Source organism: Anarrhichthys ocellatus, unplaced genomic scaffold, assembly GCF_004355925.1.
Source record: "Anarrhichthys ocellatus isolate YVR2014 unplaced genomic scaffold, GSC_Weel_1.0 scaffold19, whole genome shotgun sequence".
Lineage (NCBI taxonomy): Eukaryota > Metazoa > Chordata > Actinopteri > Perciformes > Anarhichadidae > Anarrhichthys > Anarrhichthys ocellatus.
In genome coordinates, this window is record NW_022280049.1 from 5,660,175 (window position 1) to 5,672,742 (window position 12,568).

General features: G+C 47.1%; 2 protein-coding genes across 6 annotated transcripts in view; both read left to right on the top strand.

The window, feature by feature from the left end:
* The first annotated feature begins 1,891 nt into the window (after nt 1–1,891).
* On the top strand, nt 1,892–8,096 carry hdx (highly divergent homeobox). Of its 4 annotated transcripts, XM_031857597.1 has the most exons (12): nt 1,892–2,068; nt 2,604–2,689; nt 3,468–3,629; nt 4,010–4,156; nt 4,336–5,511; nt 5,601–5,657; nt 5,811–5,957; nt 6,565–6,763; nt 6,853–6,932; nt 7,400–7,507; nt 7,605–7,727; nt 7,832–8,096. In XM_031857597.1, the coding sequence occupies exons 3-12, from the start codon at nt 3,564–3,566 to the stop codon at nt 8,090–8,092; spliced, it is 2,364 nt and encodes a 787-aa protein (XP_031713457.1). In that variant the 5' UTR covers nt 1,892–2,068; nt 2,604–2,689; nt 3,468–3,563; the 3' UTR covers nt 8,093–8,096. The 4 variants fall into 4 exon arrangements, with proteins under 4 accessions (XP_031713457.1, XP_031713455.1, XP_031713456.1 ...); XM_031857595.1 differs by having other exon boundaries at nt 1,892–2,689; XM_031857596.1 differs by lacking the exon at nt 2,604–2,689.
* Nucleotides 8,097–9,166: 1,070 nt separating this feature from the next.
* Nucleotides 9,167–12,568, top strand: part of rps6kal (ribosomal protein S6 kinase a, like) — a 14,217-nt gene continuing 10,815 nt past the window's right edge. Inside the window, exons 1-4 of one of the 2 annotated variants that reach the window (XM_031858005.1) lie at nt 9,167–9,505; nt 12,045–12,104; nt 12,186–12,302; nt 12,417–12,498. In XM_031858005.1, coding sequence (XP_031713865.1) covers nt 9,479–9,505; nt 12,045–12,104; nt 12,186–12,302; nt 12,417–12,498 — 286 coding nt within the window. In that variant the 5' untranslated portion in view covers nt 9,167–9,478. The other variant, XM_031858004.1, reaches the window with a different exon arrangement.

Sequence of the window (12,568 nt, forward strand, 5' to 3'; positions counted from 1 at the left end):
TTACCCTCCCTCCTTCTCGTTCCCTCTCTCTCTTTCTCTCTCTCTCTCTCTCTCTCGCTCTCTCGCTCGCTCGCTCGTGCCTTCCCGCCAGCAGCCCGCGCGCTGTGAGAAGTGGATTCGGTGGGCGCGAGGGGATGGAGCGAGCCCTCCCTTCTCCTCCCGCCCGCCTCGCTGCAGCATCACAAGGGCCACCACTCATAACACGGACCAGGGAATGGTGCAACGCACACCATATAGGGAGGATCTCTCTCTGCCCCCCCCCCCCCCCCCCCCCCCCCCCCCCCCCCCACACACACACCTTACATATGCATAGAGAGAGAGCAATAGAGGCTGTACAAAAATTACTTAAGCAACCCTTTAATGAAATGCGTGGTAAAAACGCCATAATAGCGCAGTAGGGTCATTTTTAGTAACACAGACATACCATAAGTATACATGACTTATTACAGAAATTACACGTTTTCATGATTTGTATTTTCACAAATAATTCGTGTCATCATTAGCGTGAAACATCGCTGTTGTCTGCACGTTATGTGTGGTAGCCACATCACAAGACAAGGCAGTGCTTATATGTCAGCTGTTTCTTTTTTTCTTTTTCTAAATTCACCACAATCTGTGGATGAGGAAATCAGCATCAGTTGTCAGGCGCTGCTGCCCGGTGCATGAGCTCCGCTGTGAGAAACAGCGCCCCCTGCTGCGCACCTGGGACACAGGTGACGTCATGGATTAAAGCAGCATCCCTCCACGCACACACACACACCACATCCACCAAAATAAGGCTCACTTTATATATATATAGGAAGATGGGGAAAGTAGCAGGAGATAGGATAGACAGATAGACACACACACAGCATACAGTAGGAACAGATCACAAAACACAATGATCATACTGTAGAATAACTTACTTTATTTCTGTTACACGGAACCGACAAACAAAACAAACAAAGTTTCAAAGTGCAGGTATGCCACGTAGCTCCATACAAACCCTCAAACAGATTGGGATGCTCTACAAAGTAACAATAATGTCTGGTGGAGTCCTTCAAATGAAAATGCATGGCACTCAGCGGCTGTGTTTATGTTATTGGCAAGGTACCTCTAAAGGGGCAATGTTTGTTTCGACCTGGTTCAAAGGACAGAACATTTATTGCACCATTTGCCTAATGGCTCGGATTGCTGCGGACTAATTCTCCATGCATGCTCTGTGTCCTACGGCCATGTCTCTCTCCCTGATACATATTGTTAGCCATACTGCAGCAGAAATGCTAATAAGCTATTAGACTGTAATAAGTCGTATTTCTGACGGTGCAGTATTACCTAGGATGAAGAGATGTTAAGGACCAGAGTGATTTTGTAGCTAAATAAAACATCTGGGATACTGTTTCTCTTACAGTCGTTTGATGACTAAGATAAAAAAGTGATACAATTTATTGCACGACTATAGCTCAGTGCAGTATTGTAAGGTTCACAATGTAAGTATCTGAATGTAAAAAAAATGCAGATTTTAACCTTCAACCATCATTTTGAAATAGAAAAAAAGCATCAATCATGCACAAACTTTTCCTGTCAATAATAATAATAATTGATTTTTAACAAAAACAACATTTGCTATCTTGTATCACAAAGTGTAATAAGTATGTATCCCGCAGGGAAAACAGTCACTCTAAACATGTTCTGTTGGCAACATTTACAGCACCTGCTGTACATTCAAGCACAGCTTCAGTGACAGACTAAACTAAAGAAACACGTCGAAGGATACTCTGACATGCTGATGAGGACACAGACCCCGTTCCCTATCCAAAGTTTCGTCTGCTTCCATGTCTGTGACCTCCTCCTCCTCCAGCGGCCCACTGAACAAAGTCAATGGTGGGCGGGACCACGGCGCTCAGTTTTCAGCCCTTTCCGAATGTCACAGCGATGATCTTGAGCTCCCATTGGCTCATGTCTGCGAACACGTCACAATCATGATTAGAATTGATGATCGGACGTTCTGATTTCATTGTCTAGCAAAGGGGACTGGTGGAGAAATCTGCTGAATTGGAGCGCTCGTCTGATTTTGATATCAAATATGGTAAGTGGTAGAGTGACTTCACTTTTCGCTTCAGGGGGAGAAAAAAAACCCGACTTGTTTTCGTTGGTGTCCGCCCGAAGCCATGGGGTCAGCGCGAGCGACCGTGCCAGGGGAAATCATAGATTTGAAGGAAAAGTTTAGCTGCAGCTATTCACGGGGGGAGAGCTAATGCTAATGCTAGCATAGCGTTTGGTTGGCTCAGATATGGCCGCTCGGGCCTGCAGGCTAGCGCGAGCTGTTTTGAAGTGGCCATTGTGCTGATGCGGCGCTTACCCCCGGTTTGTTTACCGTCTGGCTCGCGGTTGTAAAAGTTATGGCATGCGCCTCCTGTGCGGGATATTGGGTGACTGAGTCCCCGGGCTGTCGCCTCGGCGGTGTGCTAAGCTGACGTGCCCACAATGTATTCGCTAATTCTCTCTCCGTAATGTTTCCATATTGGCTGTGGCCATGCGCAGTCAGCCTGCCAGAATAAACCCGCTGGACGCTTATTGGTCGCACAACATTCCCGTATGTGACATATTTCTGTCTTCCTCAGAAAAACCTCTGTTCCAAACGGAGCAGTGAGAGTGTTTCTGAGGTGACTGTAGGCTGTTTCCTCCCTCTCTCTCCCTCTCTCGCTCAGTGAGTGTACACACACACACACACACACACAACACACGCATTGAAACTCGTCCCACCGGATCTCATCTCAATAATAGTTCTGTGAGTGTGGCACATTGAAAAGATAGCTAGCTGTGAAGTCGACTGTTACCAATTGTTTTTTATTTTTATTTTTAAGGTTTAACTACTAAAACTAGATTATGTTCGTTAGATTACTTTATAAAAGTACATCTGTAGCTGGATTGTGTTTAACTTGAGCGTGCTTATGATACATGATCAAGTTTAGGGTTTTTTTTTTTGCCATAAGGTCAGCCATAACTTGCAATTAATACGTGCGTAATTGTAACTCCATAGCTTATGCATTTAAATGGTTTTCAGTTGATGAATAGATCAACGTTTTGCTGGGGACAACATCGGCTATTAGCGTGATTGATCATGCTATTGATGCTACACAGTGGCTTGTCACAGCTGTGACAAGCCACTGTGTAGCATCAATAGCCTATTATACTTTGACAGACAGCGCGTTGTGTATTTAACAGCTTCACAATGCTTGCTCTAACTTTTCTTCAACATGTTGTAATATATCATATGGCAAAGTGTTGACTGGTCGTCTACCGTTTGATGAAACTGATCCGTGCACATCTCGACTACCAGGAAAGAAAACTAGTCTTTTGTTGTTATTGAAAGGCTACAGAAGCAAGCTCACGGATAGAGTTGTCATTACTCTGTCATACTCTTCTTTAATGTTTTTTATTTACACTCTTTAAGCATAGCGTTGTCTGCGTTGCTTTCTCCTCAGCCACATTATCCAGCGGTGTGTCAGGTTCACTGAGACACGATGAGTGCAATCGAACCTTTGCTGGTCTAGAAACATGGAGGTTTTGCTGTGATCTGCATGGCTGCCCCGTTCCCCTCCAGTGGCAGAATGGATGCATGGGCACAGAGGCGCTGCCTGCAGACTGTGAGTATCTCCAGAGTTGTATTCCAATGTCAGCTGGAAAATAAAAGACAAAGAAAACATGGCTTGAAATCATGACAAATGAAGAACAAAGCACAGGGACCGCTGCTGCAGTTGTAATCTTGAGACTGTGACATTGTCAAGGATGTAGAACTATGTAATAATTGATGCATTTGCTAAATTAGTGTTTAATATGAGAAAAGGGTGCGATAATTAGACTAAAATTGGCTGCAAAAACATTCACATTACGTCCCATAAACCAAAGAGAGGAAATTGCCCGAGTGTCATGAAGTTGTAAATGCGCACTAAATGCTTTATCTCTTTGACCTCATCATCTACCACAATCCGCCCGTGAGTTCTTTATCTCTGTCATTGTCTCTCAGATGAACCTGCGGTCGGTGTTTACGACTGAACAGCAGAGGATCCTGGAGCGTTATTATGATAACGGGATGACCAATCAGAGCAAGGCCTGCTTCCAGCTAATACTGCAGTGTGCTCAGGAGGCCAAGCTGGACTTCAGTGTGGTTCGGGTAGGCCCATAGAAATGTGCTTGTGTGTTTGTGTGAATGAGCAAAAGGGAAGCACAACTCTGCCCTATGGTTTGTGGCGCACCGTTGCGGGGGGATGGAGTAATGCAGAGTCATAAATTATTATCCAGAACGTTTTGTTAAGTGACATTACTGAGCTGATTGCTCTTCTTCCCCCGCAGACATGGGTTGGCAACAAAAGACGTAAGCTGGCCTCCAAGGTGGAGCAGAATGGAGGCATGTCTCATTCCTTCTCCAGTCACGGACTCGCTGGGGGATTACTCTCCAGTCACTCGTTAGGCGGAGGTCCGCTGTCCAATCACAGCCTGGCGGCAGGGCCGCTGCTTCCCGCTGACCTGGCTGCGGCGCGGAACATCCAGAACCATGTACACCTCCTCCCCCCATCCTCGTCCTTCCCCTCTTTCTCGTCGACATCTTCCTCCCCTTCCTCTTCCTCTCCCCACAGCAGCGGAAGCAACAACAACAACAACAACGACGTCATACTGACCGGGATTTACTCCGTCAACTCCGTCCCCCACTCCCGACCGAGACCCCCGGCGCCCCCATCTCAGTCAGACTCTGAGCCCTCGGCACACACGTCCTCGTCTCTGTTCAGCCGGGCCCTGCAGAGCAGGAGCAGCTCCGCCTCCTCACCCCTCCACTCCAAGCTGGTCTCGCTCTCTCAAAACCTCCCGCCCCTCACATCTGCCTCAGGGCCTTCAGTCTACACTGCAGTCAGGAAGGGAGCTTTATCCCTCGGGGGGGCAGGGGTAAGTGCAGGAGCAAGGGTAGTACCTCACAGCTGGACTAGGCAGTACGGTACAGCGCAAACTCGCCCTTGGTCCTCTTCCTCACAGCCCCAAACTCAGCCTCAGCCCAGACCTCACTCCAACCCTCAACCTCAACCTCCTGCCCCTCAGAAGACGCGGGTGCAAAGCTCTAGTCCCTCCTCCGAACACACACCTCGTATCCAGCAGGTCTTCACCTTGTCAGAAGGAAGCGAGGGGGAGAGACTCAGAGCCTCCCCCCCTCGCTCGAGTCATGAGTCTACCCGAAAAAGCCAGGAGGCGCCCCATCCCAGGGATGCCAGTCAGAACTTCTCCATTGCCATGGAAACCGGCGATGAAGAAGATGAGTGGCAAAGGGAAGAGGAACTGGCAAACATGGCCGCCCAGACACACCTCCACAGGGAGCAGACGTCAACCAGCCCAACCGGGGCTGAAGTGTCTGCAGCGAGGGGAGGCCACACGCCGCCTATGGCGAGACCCAGACCCGCACTGCTTCACGGCAACACAACTGTTCAGGGCAGCTACTCCGTCACAGCACAGACCTCACTCACAAGGGAATCCGGCTCACAGGTAGGACAGGTTCTAGCGTTGTGGCCCCTTCCCTTCAAAGTGAATCCAAAGACTTGAACCTGACTGTGTGTGTGTGTCTCTGTGTGCAGACTTCACTCGGTGTGTCTGCCGGCCCCTGGATTATCAGCAACTCCAGAAAGAGAACAGTCAGTACTTTGTTTTTGTCACTTTAAACACAAAAAATATACATTTAAAAGGTACCAGGTGTACTGTATGGTTATTACACACTTACACTCACGCAGTCTGCTTACCATCAGCATGAAACTTCTATAGTTAAAAGCAGGTTTTGTTGTTTTCAGCTGCAGGATCGGACCCAGTTCAGCGACGGGGATCTCATCCAACTGAAGCGCTACTGGGATCGAGGCATGACCAGCCTGGGCTCCGTCTGCAGGGAAAAGATCACCGCTGCAGCCAACCAACTCAATGTAGACACTGAAATAGTCAAGGTAGCCAACAGTATTTTACAAATGCAGACGAATCTAGAAACATATGCCCCCCCCCCCATGCTCCTGGCATATAATGTCTGCAGTGTCTTTGAAACTAGAGAGATGTTTTGTAGACTTGTTCTCATCGTCCGGCCACTCGTCTATGACATTTAGCGAAAACACGACCATTTGACTCAACTTTAGAGAGCTGAAGGAAAACAGGAAAGAGCAACTTTTCTAGGTCACTTACTTGCTCAAAAGTTGTGTAAAAGTCACGCAGTTACATATCAGGGCCACCGTAGGAATGCTGATGGACTAAATATAGTCTCTCAGTCCTGACACACACATGACCCGCTGCCATCTCACTTACTGGGATATTTATTGCAAGGAAGGAGAAACAGTACACCACCATCAGGATGATCTTCAAATCACTGCGATAATTAAACAGCTTAATATTAATTTAGTTGAGGGTCTATATTTATTTTGCGTGCAGATTATTTATCCTGATTTAACCATCACATTCATCACACTTTATTTTGAAAAGCGTATTGGTGTCATTGCATTGTAGTCGAGCATTTTTTGTTCAACGTCTGTGACACTTTCCGTGTTCTCTTATTCCAACCGGCAGACATGGATCAGTAACAGGCGGAGGAAGTACCGTCTGATGGGTATTGAAATCCCTCCACCTAAAGGTGGGCCCGCTGTATTCTCCACCTCATCCCCAGGAAACGAATCTCCGAGGGCCCTCAGCCCCGACGACGTGGGGCTCAGAACGCCCGAACTCGGAGATGACTTGAATGATGAGGGATCTGTCTGCCTGTCTGAAGGTTAGGCCGCTCACACAATGCACACACAAACACCGGAGTGTGCATATGAACCGTGTATCTCAGCATCCGCGCAATCTTCTTGCTTCTAGACGGCACGATCGGATCGCAGCATCGAGACGAAGAAGACGGGATAGATGTGTCCACTGCTACTCCACTGGCCAATAATGTGGTACGCCGTTATTACTTTGATATTACAGCACAGCCTTGTTCAATTTAGTCACTTGGGAACGGGCGCTACTCAAACATATATGTTCATATATTTGTTTGTAGCAACAAAACTACACCAGCCATACGTCAGCTGAGCACATTTTCCCATCATGCCTGGTCACGGCAGATGTTTTAGTGCTTTATCCCACCATGTGTTTCATGGTTAGCCCAAGCTAATTTAGCATAATTTTTACAGCACTGTTGAAGACACAAAACAGATGCACACAAAGCATCTTACATGACAAAAAACATGCAAACAAAACACAGATTCTGTGTGTAGCAGAAAACCTTTGTATCACCTTTCATCCATGTGTTTTACATAATAATAATTTACATAATAATACAGTAAATTACAGACACAGAACATAGGGAATAAAACCCAGAGCAGGACTCTCTTCTTGATCTAATCTCTGTGTCTTTTTTTAACAGAAGATCGAAGTAATTGATGAGGACGAGGAAGACGAATATGGAGTAGATGAAGATGGTGACTTAGTGGCTTCAGACCTGGAGCAAATGCAGAGCCTGCTGGAATTCAAGGTGAAGACAAACACAGGGCGGTGACAGATATTGAATATGAGACGCTAAATAAAAAGCACTTTAAATAACTTCTTGCCTCTTGCTTTGAACGTTTCAGCACGAGGAAGTGCAGTTCCTAGAGATTGAGCTAGAGAACCAAAAACAAAAGTACGACGAGCTCGTAAGCTTCACGAAGAGCCTGCTCAGCGCCGTGAGGAGCAATGACCTGGAGAGACAGCAGGTACGTTCACCGTCATGTTCGCGCGCTGACAGCCGTGAAGCGAAGCGCCTCCCCCGTCGGTAGACATTTCTCACCCCGAGGCCTGCTGTCGTTTGTGTGTTTAGGAACTCGTGGCCAGTCTACCTCAGCCTTCAGACCAGGACTGGGACATGACGGAGGAGAGAGGAACGCAGCCCGCCGACACGTCGGCGGACACGTGCTCCAACCACAACGGCTCCCCGATGGCCGGGGCAGAGTCCCCGCCAGCCCCGGCAAACGAAGAAGTCCCGCTGGTCCCAGTGAACAAAGACGACACATCGACTGAAGTTACTGAGCCCTCTGCATCAGAGGAGCAGCTGCAGGAGGCGGCTACAGAACAAAAGTGACTATGTCATGTACATCCGCTCACATAGACTCATACAGATGTTTCCACACTCCATGTAGAAGCTGGTTTCGGACTATACGGTTTTACACACATTTACACAAACACTCTGGTAAACTCATGCTCCACGCCCAGTGCCTGTGGATTGACGCTTCACTACGACTGTTGGGCTGACAAATGCCTTTTTTACTGCATATCATCTGCCTTGCTCTGGACCGGTCCGGAGAGAACAATAAACAACCTCTAACTTATCCGTGTGGCTGTTGTGTTTCCCTTTTCTTATGTATCAGCTCAGCAAATGTAGAAAAACAATACAAATGTAGAATGAATAATGTTCACATAGTGTAGTGGCTGATTTTTTATTACAGTTGCAGTCATTAAACTCAACAAACTACAAGACCGCCATGAAATTTGTCCAGATTCCAATCATAAAATTCAACCATGATTCATATAATAATGTCTGGCTTGTTCTCATTTGGCAGAAGATTTGAAAGATTTGACCTTTGATCATACGCTCCAGTTCAACTTTAAGACGATGCCCATGGTGACCTATCTATTATACTTTGAACAGACCAGCACTTTGTCTTGAGACGCTTTAGTAGTTGCCGAATTGGATTCACAATTGCGTTTTAAGTTTAAATTGTGGCTATAAACAAATAAAGACGTGTAGTGTATTACATTACCTCACCACACAAAGACTTCATGCCTGTGGGTGGGAGAGAGTGAGACAGAGCTGGAGGGAAAGTGGATGAGTTTTAAGCCTCTTATTTCCACTTGGACTCGGGATGGACAGGCTTATGGAACAGTGGCTTTAAAAACATTGAACTTACACCCTTAAGATCGGAGGCTTAGATTTATGGCTCACCACAAGAGGTGTCTGTTGTGCCCCCTAATTGTACTCTGCGTCAGCCATAAACTAAACTCCTTTGTGACTATTTCAGTCCCAAGCAAATGGTCCATCACCCGGATGCATGTGTTTCACACGCAGCATGTCACACAGCATCAAGTCCCCCCACGCCACCACGTCCTCTCTATCTCCAGATCCCTCGCTTCGGTTTGGATGGGGGGAAATCCTTAACTGAATTGCGTCATCAATACGTCAATAAACTCTCATTCACTGACGACCAGGTACGACGATAGCCGCCATATTCGCATCCATGGCAGGGTAGCGGTGCTCTCGGCAAGCGTATGGTCCAGTGATCAGCATCAACTATCCCCCCGCGGCGACCCCCCCACATCGCAATCCCGACAGCGGTCTGCTGCCACACGGCTTGGATCTGGTCATCAAAGCAGAATAGCCGGACTTCCACGGAGGGGAAGACATGCAACGTGGAGCGGGGGTCTAGGTGGACTACGATGCCTTAGACCTCGAGAGGAAACCTGGCACAAGATGGAGGTAAACAGCGTTTGTAGCGAGGTGAGTTGACAAATGCGTGCGTTGAATACTCATTTACTTCATTGTTTTGGTTTGTGCCGTCCCGTTAAGTTAGCTTGCCCTGCTAGGCTGGGTAGAGCTTAAATTCGCGTCACGACATGCAGCTCACCGTGATGCATGCTAACGCACTAGCTAATGCTAACAGCTGGTTAGGTGTTTATTGTTGTTGCTCCGTCCGGGTTTATTAGTTTGATAGCTGCCCGTCCGGGCTTTTACAACCGCTCGTTGTCCCGTACAGGTGACGGGCTCTCAATCGTGTGGCGCGTGACCTCCTCCTAGCTTTTGTTGTTATTTACACTTCTCGAGAGGAGTTTGCCTCCTAGCTAGCTTAGCGTATGTAGCATTAGCATGTAGCTAGCCTGCTAGCTGACAGCTTGCAGGCTTGAAACTTGGGAGACAAGTTTTTTTTATTCAGCCTCCACCAGTCGTGTTAATGAAGAGCTGGTGAAGTGTTTCTATATATCTATGGTACGGATATAGAACATTTCAGCAACGTTACATTTATTCAAAGTTTAACACTAAGGGGGTTAAATGTGGTCAGTGAGGGCTGGCAGCAGCACAAGTGAATCAGTGATGCGGTTGTTAGCTTTAACTCTCGTTTTATAAATCTACGTAAAAACTCATTTCATTTTTTTAAAAGCTATTCATCAACACATAGCAGACTGTACATTACCGTGTATTAGCTGCATTAGTAAAGTGGAACGGTGATTAAACATTACCGCTTCATATTCTGTCCACCAGGTTCATAACAACAGGAAACTCTTAAACCGTTGTATTAAATATGAGCTAACTCGTCACCTTCAGACCTTTTTTTGTTTTTGTTTTAGTGAAACCAATGATACCTTTCAAAGACTTCTCTAAATGCTGTGTTGTGACAACTGTGGAAAGGTTCAGGTCGCTTCTGTACGGGCCCCACGGTGAGGTGTCTTCTCATGTGCAGCTAAGCCAACCTGACATCCTAAACCTCTCCGTCTCTGGGATTCTTTGCAGTCTTTCACACCTACAGTCCAAACTGTCTGTGTGGCTGTTTGTAGATCCAGCAGAAAGCTATTGCAACATCCATTTCTCACCTAGTCCATTCTTTGTTGAGCTAAACTGCCCCCTCTTCCTCTTCCTCCTCCTGTGTTTGAAAGACTTCTACCACAGCATTTTTAATCTTTTTGGGGAGCTCGTTTTATGTAGGTGGCATGATGGAAATATTGAATAATTCATCAACTGTTGTGTCCCAAAATATTACTGTGTCTCAAAAAGTTTTTCATCTCTCGCCACAAGTAAGCAATACACGTATCCACTTATGCTGGGCTTGTGGTCACCCTGATTGTTTAAATCACTTCTTATCAGTTCTGATTTTGAAGTTGATATGCAATCAAAGGATTGCGTGCCGGTACCGGTGACTGCGAGATGATATTGTGTGTGTGGCTGTCGGGCATCTTTTCAAATGGCTGAAAAAAGGCTCGCCCGCTTGTGCTGCAAGTGTAGGCCGCGCTATGAGCCACAGCCAAAGGTGGGAGTGAAAATGTATGTGTGAATTATGACACAAGCACTGCCCTGGCTTCAGAGATGCACCGAGGCTTATGTCTTGACATTTCTGTCCCCGCGTCATCTCTTTGCTTTTGAGGAGTACACAGTGACTGATTTTTAAAATGAGTGTTTACGTGGATGACGTCATTCCATAGTGCCGTAGATATTGGAAAGTGGTTTGCTGGCCTCTGTTCTGTGGATGTACGTGAGTGTATGTTGGTGGCTCCACCCACTGAGTGGGCTTGCGTAGTGCTATGACTCATTCCCCCCCCCCCCCTCCTCCTTGATGGAATTCAACACACAAACACACTGGACTGAATACATCATGCAGGCTGAGCTTTGGCACAGAATTGAAATGTGCAGACCTGGTTAACGTTACAGCGGTCAGTTTAATCGTCTGATTTTACTTGCGGTTGCTGGATTATCTGACATTCCTCTGCTGACAATATCACAGTGGATGTCTATTTAAACAAACAGGCACTAATCTGGCTCTTAAATGTCCAACTGTGGTCTTTTAAACAAAAAAAACAAAGAAGAAGAAAAAAGTAACAAGCATGTTGCCACCATCAGCCCCGAAGCCCTGAAAGAGCTGGACCCCAGTTTGTCCTGAAGAGGCTGAATGCTGGCTGCAGCCCCAGCAAACACCCGACTCTCAGAGCCAGTCAGACATGTTGTTTTTTGCCCTGGCTGGGGATTAAGCTAGAATGCTAATAATAAGGGGCTTTATAGGGACAGGATGAGCACTGGACAGCTGGACGGGCTCAGGGTAGGTACTCCATACTGTTTGACAACAAAATAAGAGCGTGAGTTGCAAAAGTGACAGTGCGCTGTTATTGCATGTGACTCACGGATTTCATCTGTTGAGTCCTCCGTCATACATGTGGGCGAGCAAGGCAGCTGCACTCACAGCCCTGCTCAGCTGAAACAACAAGGATGAGCAAGCTTCGTGGAAGGTGCTCGCTGTTGCCGACTCTGATGAGATCTTTTGCTTTCGCTGCAGGTCAACGGACATGAGATCATGGACGAGCCCATGGAGGAGGGAGAGTCTTTCTCACACTGTGTAAGTAGCGATGGTCTCGGGGAGCGTATAGGCGGGGCAACAGACCTGCGGCGGTCTCATACCGATACTGTTTTTGTGTAGGATGAAGAGACATACGAGGAGATTCCCATCACCCACCATGTGAAAGAGGGCTGCGAGAAAGCCGACCCATCTCAGTTTGAACTGCTCAAAGTCCTCGGCCAGGGCTCTTTCGGCAAGGTGAGGAAACGGAGCCGACAAATCAAATGTTTTCCATCGGTGCGGTCGCACTGGTGTTGTTGTATCTTTCTCAATTCCCCCCCCCCCCCCCCTTTTTTTTTTTTTTTTCCTCAGGTGTTTCTTGTCAGGAAGCTCTTGGGTCCAGATGCTGGTCAGTTATATGCAATGAAAGTTCTAAAAAAGGCATCTTTGAAAGGTAAAGCAACTTTGTTTTCGGTCCGGATCCACCCGAGTCGCCCAAAGCGGTGTGTCCTCAGTGCTGAATC

Excerpts from the sequence above, each read along its gene's own strand:
- hdx (XM_031857595.1), top strand. The coding sequence starts at position 3,564 with ATGGCTGCCCCGTTCCCCTCCAGTGGCAGAATGGATGCATGGGCACAG. Across the intron at positions 6,933-7,399 it reads CTCCACTGGCCAATAATGTG|AAGATCGAAGTAATTGATGA; the intron begins GTACGCCGTTAT and ends TTTTTTTAACAG. Across the intron at positions 7,508-7,604 it reads AGAGCCTGCTGGAATTCAAG|CACGAGGAAGTGCAGTTCCT; the intron begins GTGAAGACAAAC and ends TGAACGTTTCAG.